This window comes from Nomascus leucogenys, unplaced genomic scaffold (genome assembly GCF_006542625.1).
Source record: "Nomascus leucogenys isolate Asia unplaced genomic scaffold, Asia_NLE_v1 Super-Scaffold_285, whole genome shotgun sequence".
Lineage (NCBI taxonomy): Eukaryota > Metazoa > Chordata > Mammalia > Primates > Hylobatidae > Nomascus > Nomascus leucogenys.
The window spans coordinates 140,629-157,687 of NW_022095770.1; the positions used below are offsets into that span (position 1 = coordinate 140,629).

Genomic DNA, 17,059 nt, shown 5'->3' on the forward strand with positions numbered 1-17,059 from the left:
AGAAAAGAAAAGAAAAATCGTCTTGGTATTTATTGTTGAAAATCACTTGATCACAGATGTATGTATGAGTTTATTTCTGTACTCTCAATTCTATTTTATTGATGTATGTGTCTATTCTTATGCTATTACCACACTTTCTTGATTACTATAGCTTTGGGGTGAGGTGTTGAGATTTTAAACTAATTATAAGCATCTTACATGAACTACTTACCATTTATATTTGATTATGCAGCATGAAATAATTATGAATATATCATTAAATATGCCATATTGACTTTTACTAAGTTTTATGTGATCATAACAGTAAGCCATATGCATGTAAGTTCAGTTTTCATAGATCATTGCTTATGTAGTTTAGGTTTTTGCTTATGCAGCATCCAAAAACAATTAGGAAACTATTGCTTGTAATTCACCTGCCATTACTTTTTAAATGGCTCTTAAGGGCAGTTGTGAGATTATCTTTTCATGGCTATTTGCCTTTTGAGTATTCTCTCTACAAAAGGAAGTAAATTAAATTGTGCTTTCTTTCTTTATAATTTATAGATTTTGCATGCTGAAACTTCTCAACCAGAAGAAAGGGCCTTCACAGTGTCCTTTATGTAAGAATGATATAACCAAAAGGTATATAATTTGGTAATGATGCTAGGTTGAAAGCAACAACAGTAGGAAAAAGTAGAAATTATTTAATAACATAGCTAGCATTCCAATAAAACCATTCATCAGTAGAAAAATTTATAAAAGAGTTTTTAGCAGACAGTAAATTATTTCCAAAGTTATTTTCCTGAAAGTTTTATGGGACATCTGCCTTATACAGGTATTAGAAACTTACTGCCTTTCTCTAATGCTTCTAGTGTAAAAACTTGCTGACTTATGTAAAGTGGGGCTGTATCGCCGTACCCCCATTGTCTGCTAATCTTGTTTTTATGTTTTTGATTGTGTTTCCTTTTCTTTTTTTTTTTTTTTAAGACAGGGTCCTGCTCTGTCACTGAGGCTGGAGTGCAGTGGCGTGATCTCAGCTCACTGTAACCTCTGTCTCCCAGCCTCCTCCTGCCTTAGCCTCCCAAGTAGCTGGGACTACAGGGACACGCTACCATGCCCGGCCAATTTTTGTATTTTTTGTAGAGATGAGGTTTTACCATGTTGCCCAGGCTGGTAACTCCTGAGCTCAGGTGATCTGCCCACTTTGGCCTCCCAAAGTGCTGGAGTTACAGGTGTGTGTTTATTTCTATCTAAGTATTTACACAAACACAATGTATTTATATATTGTGTATCTCTTCTGCTACAATGTAAATTCTATTAGAGTAGTAACTTTGTTTCAACACTGTTTTTCCTAAGTTTGGTACATAGTAGGTACTCAGATGCTTAAAGGAATGAATGAATTGTGTTTCAATTCCACTTTACTAAACCCAAATCTCCCTTTGGACATTGTTACCTATGTGTTTTCAAAGAAATGTAATCATAATTTGACAGAAATCCTCGAGAGGCAGAACTAACAGTGAGGGATTGGGCAGGGTTCAGATGTTAAGAACAGTAAGCTCAGCAGGGTGTGATTGCTCATGCCTATAACCCTAGCACTCTAGGAGGCTGAGGTGGGGTGATTGCTTGAGACCAGGAGTTTGAGATCAGCCTGGGCAACATAGTGAGACCCCATCACTACCAACAAAAATAAATAAATAAATGTACATGGTTGCATATGCCCATAGTCCTAGCTACTTGGGAGGCTATAGTGGGAGGATAGCTTGAGTACAGAAGTTTGAGGCTGCAGTGAGCTATGATTGTGGCACTGAATGCTAGCCTGGGCAATAGAGCAAGACTCTGTCTCTAAATTAAAAAAAAAAAAAAAGTACTCTAGTTTTCTATGCAATGCATTATATCTGCTGTGGATTTAAGGCAGTATTATATCAGATAATTTTAGGCATTTGGTAGGCTTAAATGAATGACAAAAAGTTACTAAATCACTACTGTCACACGGTTTATACAGATGTCGATGATGTATTGATTATAGAGGTTTTCTACTGTTGCTGCATCTTATTTTTATTTGTTTACATGTCTTTTCTTATTTTACTGTCTTTAAAACGATGATAATCACTTGCTGAGTGTGTTTCTCAAACAATTTAATTTCAGAAGCCTACAAGAAAGTACGAGATTTAGTCAACTTGTTGAAGAGCTATTGAAAATCATTTGTGCTTTTCAGCTTGACACAGGTTTGCAGTGTAAGTGTTGAATATCCCAAGAATGACACTCAAGTGCTGTCCATGAAAATTCAGGAAGTTTGCACAATTACTTTCTATGATGTGGTTATAAGACCTTTTAGTCGAGGTTAATTTTAGTTCTGTATCTGTAATCTCTTTTAAAAAATTACTCCCACTGGTCTCACACCTTATTCTATCAATCGTAAGGTGCACATTTTTCATATCTTAACATCTCTGAAATTGGGAACATTTTACTATTGATGGTGTGTCATTTGTTTAATTTGTGTGCTTTCTTTCTTAGTGATACAGAAAATAATAGTGCAACTTACATTGTTGGTGTCTTAGCTTTAGTGAAATACAGTATTGATAGGCAAATTTCTTAGTGTTAAGGTAGAAAACAAGGACTCTAAATAACTTTGATGGTCTGCGTATTTGTTTTTGTTTCCTAGGAGTAAAATTTCCAGTTGATTTTTTAAAATTTCATTTTTTAAAAAATCACAGGTAACAATGCATTGTCTTAACACAACAAAGAGCATACATAGGGTTTCTCTTGGTTTCTTTGATTATAATTCATACATTTTTCTCTAACTGCAAACATAATGTTTTCCCATGTATTTTACAGATGCAAACAGTTATAATTTTGCAAAAAAGGAAAATAACTCTCCTGAACATCTAAAAGATGAAGTTTCTATCATCCAAAGTATGGGCTACAGAAACCGTGCCAAAAGACTTCTACAGAGTGAACCTGAAAATCCTTCCTTGGTAAAACCATTTGTTTTCTTCTGCTTCTTCTTTTTTTTTTTTTTTTTTTTTTGAGATGGAGTCTTGCTCTGTGGCCCAGGCTAGAAGCAGTCCTCCTGCCTTAGCCCCCTTAGTAGCTGGGATTACAGGCACGCGCCACCATGCCCGGCTAATTTTTGTATTTTTAGTAGAGACGGGGTTTCATCATGTTGGCCAGGCTGGTCTCGAACTCCTAACTTCAGGTGATCCACCCACCTCGGCTTCCCAAAGTGCTGGGATTACAGGTGTGAGCCACTGTGCCCGGCCAGTAAAACCATTTTCATTTATTCTGGCAACATCTCTTTATTGAGCATTGTGAATATGTTAGTGAATGTGCTAGATGCTCATAGATTTATATAAAAAGTTAGTGAAGAAGGAAAGATGGTATATTAAGTGGTTAGACAAGTGTTCTAATCAGAGTTCAGAGAACATCAGGGTACCTGATATAATCAAGAGACAGACCTTACAGCCAGGTGAGGTGAATGTACCTATAATCCCAGCTACTTAGGAGGCTGAAATGGGAGGATCACTTGAGTCCAGGTTTGAGACCAGCCCAGGTAACATAGTAAGATCCCCATCAGATACACCAAAAAGACAAATTTTTTTTTTTTTTGAGACAGAGTCTCGCTCTGTCGCCCAGGCTGGAGCGCAGTGACACGTCAGCTCACTGCAACCTCCGCCTCCCAGGTTCAAGCAATTCTCCTGCCTCAGCCTCCTGAGTAGTTGGAACTACAGGGGTATGACACCAGACCTGGCTAATTTTTGTAATTTTAGTAGAGTCGGGGTTTCACCATATTGGTCAGGCTGGTCTCGAACTCCTGACCTCAGGTGATCCACCCTCCCAGAGTGCTGGGATTACAGGCGTGAGCCATCAAGCCCGGCCAAAAAAAGAGAGCTTTTATAGGCCCTTCCTTGCTTTGGAGCTTTATCTGCACTGTGATGCTTATCTAAAATAGCCATAAGGTCACTGATATTTTTAAGCATTTGGAAATACTTCAGCTGGGTGCCATGGCTCATGTCTATAATCCCAACACTTTGGGAGGCTGAGGTAGGAGGTCCTTTGAGCCCAGCTTGGGCAACACAGCGAGACACTGTCTCTACGATTAAAAAAAAAAAATTAGTTGGGTGCCGTGGCTCACGCCTGTAATCCCAGCACTAGGAGGCTTGAGGATTGCCTGAGCTCAGGAGTTCAAGACCAGTTTGGGCAACATAGCAAGTCCTTGTCTATATTAAAAGTTTTTTTAAATTATCTGGGCATGGTGGTGTGTGCCTATAGTCCCAGCTACTTGGGAAGCTGAGACAGAAGGATCACTTGAGTCCAGGAGATGTAGACTACAGTGAGCTATGATCACTCCACTACACTTCAGCGCGGGCAACAAAGCAAGATCTAGTTGCAAAAAAAAAAAAAGAACTGGCCGGGCGCAGTGGCTAACACCTGTAATCCCAGCACTTTGGGAGGCCGAGGCCAATGGATCATGAAGTCAGGAGATTGAGACCACCCTGGCCAACATGGTAAAACCCGGTCTCTACTAAAAATACAAAAAATTAGCTGGGTGTGGTGGCGGACTCCTGTAGTCCCAGCTACTCGGGAGGCTGAGGCAGGAGAATGGCGTGAACCTGGGAGGCGGAGCTTGCAGTGAGCTGAGATCCCGCCACTGCACTCCAGCCTGGGTGACAGAGTGAGACTCTGTCTCAAAAAAAAAAAAAAAAAAAAAAAAAAACTTAGCTGGTGTGGTGGTATGCACCTGTGGTCCTAGCTACTTGGGAGGCTGAGGCTGGAGCATTGCTTTAACATAGGAAGTCAAGGCTGCAGTTGAGCTATGACTGTGCCACTGGACTCCAGTGCAGGTGACTGAGACCCTATCTTTTAGAAAAAGGGAAAATTACTTCAACTTAAAAGGTGTAATTGTTAAAGAAAATGTAGTGATTTGCTCTGTTGTTACTTATATGTGCATGAATGATGGAGATCTTAAAAAGTAATCATTCTGGGGCTGGGCGTAGTAGCTTGCACCTGTAATCCCAGCACTTTGGGAGGCTGAGGCAGGCAGATAATTTGAGGTCAGGAGTTTGAGACCAGCCTGGCCAACATGGTGAAACCCTATCTCTACTAAAAATACAAAAATTAGCTGGGTGTGATGGCACGTGCCTGTAATCCCAGCTACTCGGGAGGCTGAGGCACAAGAATTGCTTGGACCTAGGACGCGGAGGTTGCAACGAGCCAAGATCGTGCCACTGCACTCCAGCCTGGGCGGTAGAGTGAGACTCTGTCTCAAAAAAGAAAAAAAAGTAATTGTTCTAGCTGGGCGCAGTGGCTCCTGCCTGTAATCCCAGCACTTTGGGAGGCCAAGGCGGGTGGATCTCTTGAGTCCTGGAGTTCAAGGCCAGCCTGGGCAATGTGGCGAAACCCCATCTCTACAAAAAATACAAAAATTAGCCAGGCATGGTGGCGTGCGCATGTAGTCCCAGCTCCTTGGGAGGCTGAGGTGGGAGGATCACTTGAACCCAGGAGACAGAGGTTGCAGTGAACCGAGATCATGCCACCACGCTCCAGCCTGGGCAACAGAACAAGACTCTGTCTAAAAAAAACAAGTAAAATAAAAGTAGTTCTTATAGTACCAGCATTCATTTTTCAAAAGATATAGAAAGGCTAAAAAGGAAGAAAAAAAAAAGTAATGTTGGGCTTTTAAATACTCGTTCCTATACTAAATGTTCTTAGGAGTGCTGGGGTTTTATTGTCATCATTTATCCTTTTTAAAAATGTTATTGGCCAGGCACGGTGGCTCATGGCTGTAATCCTAGCACTTTGGGAAGCCGAGGCAAGCAGATCACCTGAGTTCAGGAGTGTGAGACCAGCCTGGCCAACATGGTGAAACCTGTCTCTACTAAAAATACAAAAATTAACTAGGTGTGGTGGCGTGCGCCTGTAGTTGCAGCTACTCGGGAGGCTAAGGCAGGAGAATCAACTGAATCAGGGAGGTGGAGGTTGCAGTGTGCCAAGATCGCGCCACTGCACCCTAGCCTGGCAACAGAGCAAGACTCTGTCTCAAAAAAAAAAAAAAAAAAACATATATATACATATATCCCAAAGTGCTGGGATTACGTATATATATATATACGTGTATACACACACACACACACACACACACACACACAAATTAGCCAGGCATAGTGGCACGCGCTTGTAATCCCAGCTACTCAGGAGGCTGAGGCAGGAGAATCTCTTGAACTTAGGAGGCAGAGGTTGCAGTGAGCTGAGATTGCGCCACTGCACTCCAGTCTGGGTGACAGAGCAGGACTCTCTACCCCCCCCAAAGCAAAAAAAAATGTTATCAGATGTGATTGGAATGTATATCAAGTATCAGCTTCAAAATATGCTATATTAATACTTCAAAAATTACACAAATAATACATAATTAGGTTTGAAAGAAAAAATATTCAAATCACACATATCCCAGACATTTTATTATTACTACTACTATTATTTTGTAGAGACTGGGTCTCACTCTGTTGCTTATGCTGGTCTTGAACTCCTGGCCTCAAGCAGTCTTGCCCCAGCCTTCCAGAGTGCTGGGATTATAGGCATGAGCTACCGCTCCCAGCCCCAGACATTTTAGTGTGTAAATTTCCGGGCATTTTTTCCAGGCATCATACATGTTAGCTGACTGATGATGGTCAATTTATTTTGTCCATGGTGTCAAGTTTCTCTTCAGGAGGAAAAACACAGAACTGGCCAACAATTGCTTGACTGTTCTTTACCATACTGTTTAGCAGGAAACCAGTTTCAGTGTCCAACTCTCTAACCTTGGAACTGTGAGAACTCTGAGGACAAAGCAGCAGATACAACCTCAAAAGAAGTCTGTCTACATTGAATTGGGTAAGGGTCTCAGGTTTTTTAAGTATTTAATAATAATTGCTGGATTGCTTATCTTATAGTTTTGCCAAAAATCTTGGTCATAATTTATATTTGTGGTAGGCAGCTTTGGGAAGTGAATTTTATGAGCCCTATGGTGAGTTATAAATAATGTAAAAGATGCAGTTCCCACCTTGAAGAATCTTTACTTTAAAAAGGGAGCAAAAGAGGCCGGGCACGGTGGCTCACACCTGTAATCCCAGCACTTTGGGAAGCCAAAGTGGGCGGATCACCTGAGGTCGGGAGTTCGAGACCAGCCTGGCCAACATAGAGAAACTCTGTCTCTACCAAAAAATACAAAATCAGCCAGGTGTGGTGGCACATACCTGTAATCCCAGCTACTTGGGAGGCTGAGGCAGGAGAATCACTTGAACCCGGGAGGTGGAGGTTGCAGTGAGCCGAGATTGCACCATTGCACTCCAGCCTGGGCAAAAAGAGCGAAACTCCATCTAAAAAAAAAAGAGCAAAAGAAAGAATATCTGGTTTTAAATATGTGTAAATATGTTTTGGAAAGATGGAGAGTAGCAATAAGAAAAAACATGATGGACTGCTACAGTATTTAATTCCAAGATAAATTGTACTAGATGAGGAAGCCTTTTAAGAAGAGCTGAATCGCCAGGCGCAGTGGCTCATGCCTGTAATCCCAGCACTTTGGGAGGCAGAGGTGGGCGGATCACCTGAGGTCGGGAGTTCAAGACCAGCCTGACCAGCATGGAGAAACCCCATCTCAACTAAAAAAAAAAAAAAAATTCGCTGGGGTGGTGGCTCATGCCTGTAATCCCAGCTACTCAGGAGGCTGAGGCAGGAGAATCGCTTGAACCCAGGAGGCAGAGGTTGCGGTGAGCCGAGATCGCACCATTACACTCCAGCCTAGGCAACAAGAGTGAAACTCTGTCTCAAAAAAAAAAAAGAGCTGAATCTTGGCTGGGCAGGATGGCTCATGCCTGTAATCCTAACACTTTGGAAGGCCGAGGCAGAAGGATTGGTTGAGTCCATGAGTTTAAGACCAGCCTGGCCAACATAGGGAAACCCTGTCTCTATTTTTTAAATAATAATAAATTTTTGGCCAGGTACGGTGGCTCATGCCTGTAATCCCAACACTTTGGGAGGCTGAAGCAGGTAGATCACCTGAGATCAGAGTTCGAGACCAGCCTGAATAACCTGAAGAAACCCCTCTTTACTAAAAATACCAAAAAAAAAATTAGCTGGGTGTGGTGGCACATGCTTGTAATCCCAGTACTTGGGAGGCTGAGGCAGGAGAATAGCTTGAACCAGGGAGGCGGAGGTTACAATGAGCCAACACTACACCACTGCACTCCAGCCTGGGCAATAGAGAGAGACTCCATCTCAAAAAAATAATAATTTTTAAAAATAATAAATTTTTTTAAGCTTATAAAAAGAAGAGTTGAGGCCAGCATAGTAGTGCACATCTGTAATCTCAGCAGTGGCAGAGGATTGCTTGAAGCCAGGAGTTTGAGACCAGCCTGGGCAACATAGCAAGACCTCATCTGTACAAAAAATTTTTTTTAAAAATTATCTTGGTGTGGTGGTGTGCATCTGTAGTCCCAGCTACTCAGGAGGCAGAGGTGAGTGGATAGATTGAACCCAGGGGTTTGAGGCTGTAGTGAGCTATGATCATGCCACTGCACTCCAACCTGGGTGACAGAGCAAGACCTCATCTCCAAAAAAAAAAAAAAAAGAGTTGCTGAGCTCAGAATTCAAACTGGGCTCTCAAATTGGATTCTTTTTAGAATATATTTATAATTAAAAAGGGTAGCCATCTTTTGAGTTCCCAGGCACCACCATCTATTTATCATAACACTTACTGTTTTCCCCGCTTACGATCATAAATTCCTAGACAACAGGCATTGTAAAAATAGTTACAGTAGTTGATATTTAGGAGCACTTAACTATATTCCAGGCACTATTGTGCTTTTCTTGTATAACTCATTAGATGCTTGACAGACCTCTGAGATTGTTCCTATTATACTTATTTTACAGATGAGAAAATTAAGGCACAGAGAGGTTATGAAATTTTTCCAACGTATTAAACCTAGTAAGTGGCTGAGCCATGGTTCAAACCTAGGAAGTTAGATGTCAGAGCCTGTGCTTTTTTTTTGTTTTTGTTTTCAGTAGAAACGGGGTCTCACTTTGTTGGCCAGGCTGGTCTCAAACTTCTAACCTCAAATAATCCACCCATCTCGGCCTCCTCAAGTGCTGGGATTACAGGTGAGAGCCACTGTGCCTGGCCAAGCCCGTGCTTTTAACCACTTCTCTGTATTACATACTAGCTTAACTAGCATTGTACCTGCCACAGTAGATGCTCAGTAAATATTTCTAGTTGAATATCTGTTTTTCAACAAGTACATTTTTTGTTTAACCCTTTTAATTAAGAAAACTTTTACTGATTTATTTTTTGGGGGGAAATTTTTTAGGATCTGATTCTTCTGAAGATACAGTTAATAAGGCAACTTATTGCAGGTGAGTCAAAGAGAACCTTTGTCTATGAAGCTGGTATTTTCCTATTTAGTTAATATTAAGGATTGATGTTTGTCTCTTTTTAAAAATATTTTAACTTATTTTAGGTTCAGGGATGTACGTGCAGTTTGTTATATAGGTAAACACACGACTTGGGATTTGGTGTACAGATTTTTTTCATCATCTGGGTACTAAGCATACCCCACAGTTTTTTGTTTCCTTTCTTTCTGGATTTCTCCCTCTTCCCACCTTCCTCCCTTAAGTAGGCTGGTGTTTCTGCAGACTAGAATCATGGTATTGGAAGAAACCTTACAGATCATCTAGTTTAGTTCCCTCATTTTATAGTGGAGGAAATACCCTTTTTGTTTTTTTTTTTTTTTTTTTTTTTTTGAGACGGAGTCTTGCTCTGTGCCCCAGGCTGGAGTGCAGTGGCGCGATCTCGGCTCACTGCAAGCTCCGCCTCCCAGGTTCACGCCATTCTCCTGCCTCAGCCTCCCGAGTAGCTGGGACTACAGGCGCCCGCCAACACACCCGGCTAATTTTTTGTATTTTTAGTAGAGACGGGGTTTCACTGTGTTAGCCAGGATGGTCTCGATCTCCTGACCTCGTGATCCGCCCGCCTCGGCCTCCCAAAGTGCTGGGATTACAGGCTTGAGCCACCGCGCCCGGCCGGAAATACCCTTTTTGTTTGTTCGATTTAGTTATTAGCACTGTCCAAAGGAATTTAGGATAACAGTAGAACTCTGCACATGCTTGCTTCTAGCAGATTGTTCTCTAAGTTCCTCATATACAGTAATATTGACACAGCAGTAATTGTGACTGATGAAAATGTTCAAGGACTTCATTTTCAACTCTTTCTTTCCTCTGTTCCTTATTTCCACATATCTCTCAAGCTTTGTCTGTATGTTATATAATAATCTACAAGCAGCCCCAACTATGTTACCTACCTTCCTTAGGAATTATTGCTTGACCCAAGTTTTGTTTTTTTTTTTGGAGACGGGGTCTTGCCCTGTTGCCAGGATGGAGTGTAGTGGCGCCATCTCAGCTCACTGCAATCTCCAACTCCCTGGTTCAAGTGATTCTCCTGCCTCAGCCTCCCAAGTAGCTGGATTGCAGGCACACGCCACCACACCCAGCTAATTTTTGTATTTTTAGTAGAGACAGGGTTTTGCCATGTTGGCCAGCCTGGTTTCAAACTCCTGAGCTCAAGTGATCCACCCACCTCGGCCTCCCAAAGTGCTGGGATTACAGGCATGAGCTACCATGCCCGGTCGACCCTAAGATCTAGTCTGAACTATGATGGCGATATTGTCAGTTTTTGTTTGTAAATTACTTCCCTCATTTCACAATTGGAAGGAAGTGATTTTTAGACTGAAAAGCAGCACAGAAAGTAGTGTAGCAAAGTGGTGGTTTGTATTCTGTTGGGTTATCTGCAATCCTAGGGTTTCCTTTGTTTAGATATCCTTGCTCCTTCCTTCTCATTAAGATATGCTTTTAAATGTTTTTAAAAACTAACTTTTGGCTGTCATTTAAATGTTGGCTTTCATTTGCATGTCCATAAAGCAATGTTCCTGCTCTGATTTTTTTTTTTTTTTTTTTTTTTTTTTTGAGACGGAGTCTCGCTCTTTCACCCAGGCTGGAGTGCAGTGGCGCGATCTCGGCTCACTGCAGGCTCCGCCCCCCGGGGTTCACGCCATTCTCCTGCCTCAGCCTCCCGCGTAGCTGGGACTACAGGCGCCTGCCACCTCGCCCGGCTAATTTTTTTTGTATTTTTAGTAGAGACGGGGTTTCACCGTGTTAGCCAGGATGGTCTCGATCTCCTGACCTCGTGATCCGCCCGCCTCGGCCTCCCAAAGTGCTGGGATTACAGGCGTGAGCCACCGCGCCCGGCCTCCTGCTCTGATTTTTGTGGCTGTGTGTCCTCAGTCTTTGACCATTCCGTTTCTTTTTTTTTTCTTTTCTTTTTTTTTTTTTTTCTTTGAGACGCGGAGGCTCAATCTGTTGCCCCCAGGCTGGAGTGCAGTAGTGTGATCTCGGCTCACTGCAACCTCCGCCTCCCAGGTTCAAGCAATTCTTCTGTCTCAACCTCATGAGTAGCTGGGACTACAGGTATACACCACCACGCCTGGTTATTTGACCATTCCATTTCTTTCTTTTTTTTTTTTTTTTTTTTTTTTGAGACAGAGTCTTGCTCTGTTGCCCAGGCTGGAGTACAGAGGTGTGATCTCACCTCTCTGCAACCTCTGCCTCCCGGGGGTTCAAGCCATACTCCTGCCTCAGCCTCTCTAGTAGCTGGGACTACAGGCGTGCGCCACCACACCCGGCTAATTTTTGTATTTTTAGTAGAGACGGGGTTTCACCATGTTGGCCAGGCTGGTCTTGAACTCATGACCTCAAGTGGTCCACCCGCCTCGGCCTCCCAAAGTGCTGGAATTACAGGCGTGAGCCACCATGCCCAGCAACCATTTCATTTCAACTAGAAGTTTCTAAAGGAGAGAGCAGCTTTCACTAACTAAGTAAGATTGGTCAGCTTTCTGTAACTGAAAGAGCTAAAATATTTGATCTTGGTCATTTGACAGTTCTGCATACATATAACTAGTGTTTCTCATTAGGACTCTGTCTTTTCTTTATAGTGTGGGAGATCAAGAATTGTTACAAATCACCCCTCAAGGAACCAGGGATGAAATCAGTTTGGATTCTGCAAAAAAGGGTAATGGCAAAGTTTGCCAACTTAACAGGCACTGAAGAGAGAGTGGGTAGATACAGTACTGTAATTAGATTATTCTGAAGACCATTTGGGACCTTTACAATCCACAAAATCTCTTGGCAGAGTTAGAGTATCATTCTTTGTCAAATGTCATGGTGTGGTCTGATAGATTTAAATGGTACTAGACTAATGTAGCTATAATAAGACCTTCTGTAACTGATTGTTGCCCTTTCGTTTTTTGTTTTTTGTTTTTGAGATGGGGTCTCACTTTGTTGCCCAGGCTGGAGTGCAGTGATGCAATCTTGGCTCACTGCAACCTCCACCTCCAAGGCTCAAGCTATCCTCCCACTTCAGCCTCCTGAGTAGCCACACCCGGTTAGTTTTTTGTGGTTTTATAGAGATGGGGTTTCACCATGTTACCGAGGCTGGTCTCAAACTCCTGGACTCAAGCGGTCTGCCTACTTCAGCCTCCCAAAGTGCTGCAGTTACAGGCTTGAGCCACTGTACCTGGCCTGCCCTTTACTTTTAATTGGTGTATTTGTGTTTCATCTTTTGCCTGCTGGTTTTTTAATATAGGGAGTGGTAAGTCTGTAGATAGAACAGAGTATTAAGTAGACTTAATGGCCAGTAATCTTTAGAGTATATCAGAACGGGTTTTCTGATGGCCAATCTGCTTTGAATTCACTCTTAGACGTTAGAGAAATAGGAGGTATGGTTTCTGCATAGGGAAAATTCTGAAATTAAAAATTTAATGGATCCTAAGTGGAAATAATCTAGGTAAATAGGAATTAAATGAAAGAGTATGAGCTACATCTTCAGTATACTTGGTAGTTTATGAGGTTAGTTTCTCTAAATATAGCCAGTTGGTTGATTTCCACCTCCAAGGTATATGAAGTATGTATTTTTTTAATGACAATTCAGTTTTTGAGTACCTTGTTATTTTTGTATATTTTCAGCTGCTTGTGAATTTTCTGAGACGGATGTAACAAATACTGAACATCAACAACCCAGTAATAACGATTTGAACACCACTGAGAAGCGTGCAACTGAGAGGCATCCAGAAAAGTATCAGGGTAGTTCTGTTTCAAACTTGCATGTGGAGCTATGTGGCACAAATACTCATGCCAGCTCATTACAGCATGAGAACAGCAGTTTATTACTCACTAAAGACAGAATGAATGTAGAAAAGGCTGAATTCTGTAATAAAAGCAAACAGCCTGGCTTAGCAAGGAGCCAACATAACAGATGGGCTGGAAGTAAGGAAACATGTAATGATAGGCAGACTCCCAGCACAGAGAAAAAGGTAGATCTGAATGCTGATCCCCTGTGTGAGAGAAAAGAATGGAATAAGCAGAAACTGCCATGCTCAGAGAATCCTACAGATACTGAAGATGTTCCTTGGATAACACTAAATAGCAGCATTCAGAAAGTTAATGAGTGGTTTTCCAGAAGTGATGAACTGTTAAGTTCTGATGACTCACATGATGGGGGGTCTGAATCAAATGCCAAAGTAGCTGATGTATTGGACGTTCTAAATGAGGTAGACGAATATTCTGGTTCTTCAGAGAAAATAGACTTACTGGCCAGTGATCCTCATGAGTCTTTAATATGTAAAAGTGAAAGAGTTCACTCCAAATCAGTAGAGAGTAATATTGAAGACAAAATATTTGGGAAAACCTATCGGAGGAAGGCAAGCCTCCCCAACTTAAGCCATGTAACTGAAAATCTAATTATAGGAGCATTTGTTACTGAGCCACACATAATACAAGAGCGTCCCCTCACAAATAAATTAAAGCATAAAAGGAGAGCTACATCAGGCCTTCATCCTGAGGATTTTATCAAGAAAGCAGATTTGGCAGTTCAAAAGACTCCTGAAATGATAAATCAGGGAACTAACCAAATGGAGCAGAATGTTCAAGTGATGAATATTACTAATAGTGGTCATGAGAATAAAACAATACGTGATTCTATTCAGAATGAGAAAAATCCTAACCCAATAGAATCACTCGAAAAAGAATCTGCTTTCAAAGCGAAAACTGAACCTATAAGCAGCAGTATAAGCAATATGGAACTCGAATTAAATATCCACAATTCAAAAGCACCTAAAAAGAATAGGCTGAGGAGGAAGTCTTCTACCAGGCATATTCATGCGCTTGAACTAGTAGTCAGTAGAAATCTAAGTCCACCTAATTGTACTGAATTACAAATTGATAGTTGTTCTAGCAGTGAAGAGAAAAAGAAAAAAAAGTACAACCAAATGCCAGTCAGGCACAGCAGAAACCTACAACTCATGGAAGATAAAGAACCTGCAACTGGAGGTAAGAAGAGTAACAAGCCAAATGAACAGACAAGTAAAAGACCTGACAGCGATACTTTCCCAGAGCTGAAGTTAACAAATGCACCTGGTTCTTTCACTAACTGTTCAAATACCAGTGAACTTAAAGAATTTGTCAATCCTAGCCTTCCAAGAGAAGAAAAAGAAGAGAAACTAGAAACAGTTAAAGTGTCTAATAATGCCAAAGACCCCAAAGATCTCATGTTAAGTGGAGAAAGGGTTTTGCAAACTGAAAGATCTGTAGAGAGTAGCAGTATTTCATTGGTACCTGGTACTGATTATGGCACTCAGGAAAGTATCTCGTTGCTGGAAGTTAGCACTCTAGGGAAGGCAAAAACAGAACCAAATAAATGTGTGAGTCAGTGTGCAGCATTTGAAAACCCCAAGGAACTAATTCATGGTTGTTCCAAAGATACTAGAAATGACACAGAAGGCTTTAAGTATCCATTGGGACATGAAGTTAACCACAGTCAGGAAACAAGCATAGAAATGGAAGAAAGTGAACTTGATACTCAGTATTTGCAGAATACATTCAAGGTTTCAAAGCGCCAGTCATTTGCTCTGTTTTCAAATCCAGGAAATCCAGAAGAGGAATATGCAACATTCTCTGCCCAGTCTAGGTCCTTAAAGAAACGAAATCCAAAAGTCACTTTTGAATGTGAACAAAAGGAAGAAAATCAAGGAAAGAATAAGTCTAATATCAAGCCTGTACAGACAGTTAATATCTCTGCAGGCTTTCCTGTGGTTTGTCAGAAAGATAAGCCAGTTGATTATGCCAAATGTAGTATCAAAGGAGGCTCTAGGTTTTGTCTATCATCTCAGTTCAGAGGCAACAAAACTGGACTCATTACTCCAAATAAACATGGACTTTTACAAAACCCATATCATATACCACCACTTTTTCCCATCAAGTCAATTGTTAAAACTAAATGTAAGAAAAACCTGCTAGAGGAAAACTCTGAGGAACATTCAATGTCACCTGAAAGAGAAATGGGAAACGAGAACATTCCAAGTACAGTGAGCACAATTAGCCGTAATAACATTAGAGAAAGTGCTTTTAAAGAAGCCAGCTCAAGCAATATTAATGAAGTAGGTTCCAGTACTAATGAAGTGGGCTCCAGTATTAATGAAGTAGGTTCCAGTGATGAAAACATTCAGGCAGAACTAGGTAGAAACAGAGGGCCAAAATTGAATGCTATGCTTAGATTAGGGGTTTTGCAACCTGAGGTCTATAAACAAAGTCTTCCTAGAAGTAATTGTAAGCATCCTGAAATAAAAAGGCAAGAATATGAAGAAGTAGTTCAGACTGTTAATACAGACTTCTCTCCATGTGTGATTTCAGATAACCTAGAACAGCCTATGGGAAGTAGTCATGCATCTCAGGTTTGTTCTGAGACACCTGATGACCTGTTAGATGATGGTGAAATAAAGGAAGATACTAGTTTTGCTGAAAATGACATTAAGGAAAGTTCTGCTGTTTTTAGCAAAAGCGTCCAGAGAGGAGAGCTTAGCAGGAGTCCTAGCCCTTTCACCCACACACATTTGGCTCAGGGTTACCGAAGAGGGGCCAAGAAATTAGAGTCCTCAGAAGAGAACTTATCTAGTGAGGATGAAGAGCTTCCCTGCTTCCAACACTTGTTATTTGGTAAAGTAAGCAATATACCTTCTCAGTCTACTAGGCATAGCACCGTTGCTACCGAGTGTCTGTCTAAGAACACAGAGGAGAATTTATTATCACTGAAGAATAGCTTAAATGACTGCAGTAACCAGGTAATATTGGCAAAGGCATCCCAGGAACATCACCTTAGTGAGGAAACAAAATGTTCTGGTAGCTTGTTTTCTTCACAGTGCAGTGAACTGGAAGACTTGACCGCAAATACAAACACCCAGGATCCTTTCTTGATTGGTTCTTCCAAACAAATGAGGCATCATTCTGAAAGCCAGGGAGTTGGTCTGAGTGACAAGGAATTGGTTTCAGGTGATGAAGAAAGAGGAACAGGCTTGGAAGAAAATAATCAAGAAGAGCAAAGCGTGGATTCAAACTTAGGTATTGGAACCAGGTTTTTGTGTTTGCCCCAGTCTATTTATAGAAATGAGCTAAATGTTTATACTTTTGGGGAGCACATTTTACAAATTTCCAAGTATAGTTAAAGGAACTGCTTCTCAAACTTGAAACATGTTCCTCCTAAGGTGCTTTTCATAGAAAAAAGTCCTTCACATAGCTAGGACGTCATCTTTGACTGAATGAGCTTTAACATCCTAATTACTTGTGGACTTACTTCTGGTTTCATTTTATAAAAGGAAATCCCAGTGTCCCAAAGCAAGGAATTTAATCATTTTGTGTGACATGAAAGTAAATCCAGTCCTGCCAATAAGAAAAAGACACAGCAAGTTGCAGTGTTTATAGTCTGCTTGTACATCTGAACCTCTGTTTTTGTTGTTATTTTAGGTGAAGCAGCATCTGGGTATGCGAGTGAAACAAGCGTCTCTGAAGACTGCTCAGGGCTATCCTCTCAGAGTGACATTTTAACCACTCAGGTAAAAAGTGTGTGTGTGTGTGTGTGTGCCCACGCGCGCCCGCGTGTGTGTGGTGTCCTTTGCATTCAGTAGTATGTATCCCACATTCTTGGGTTTGCTGACATCATCTCTTTGAATTA

General features: G+C 41.3%; 1 protein-coding gene across 3 annotated transcripts in view; it reads left to right on the forward strand.

The window, feature by feature from the left end:
* The window catches only part of BRCA1 (BRCA1 DNA repair associated), an 84,398-nt gene that overhangs the window by 18,874 nt on the left and 48,465 nt on the right, over positions 1-17,059 (forward strand). For 2 of the 3 annotated variants that reach the window (XM_030808075.1, NM_001308668.1), the window contains 8 exon segments: positions 544-621; positions 2,125-2,213; positions 2,815-2,954; positions 6,741-6,846; positions 9,318-9,363; positions 11,994-12,070; positions 13,024-16,449; positions 16,852-16,940. In XM_030808075.1, coding sequence (XP_030663935.1) covers positions 544-621; positions 2,125-2,213; positions 2,815-2,954; positions 6,741-6,846; positions 9,318-9,363; positions 11,994-12,070; positions 13,024-16,449; positions 16,852-16,940 — 4,051 coding nt within the window. 3 annotated transcript variants of the gene reach the window in all.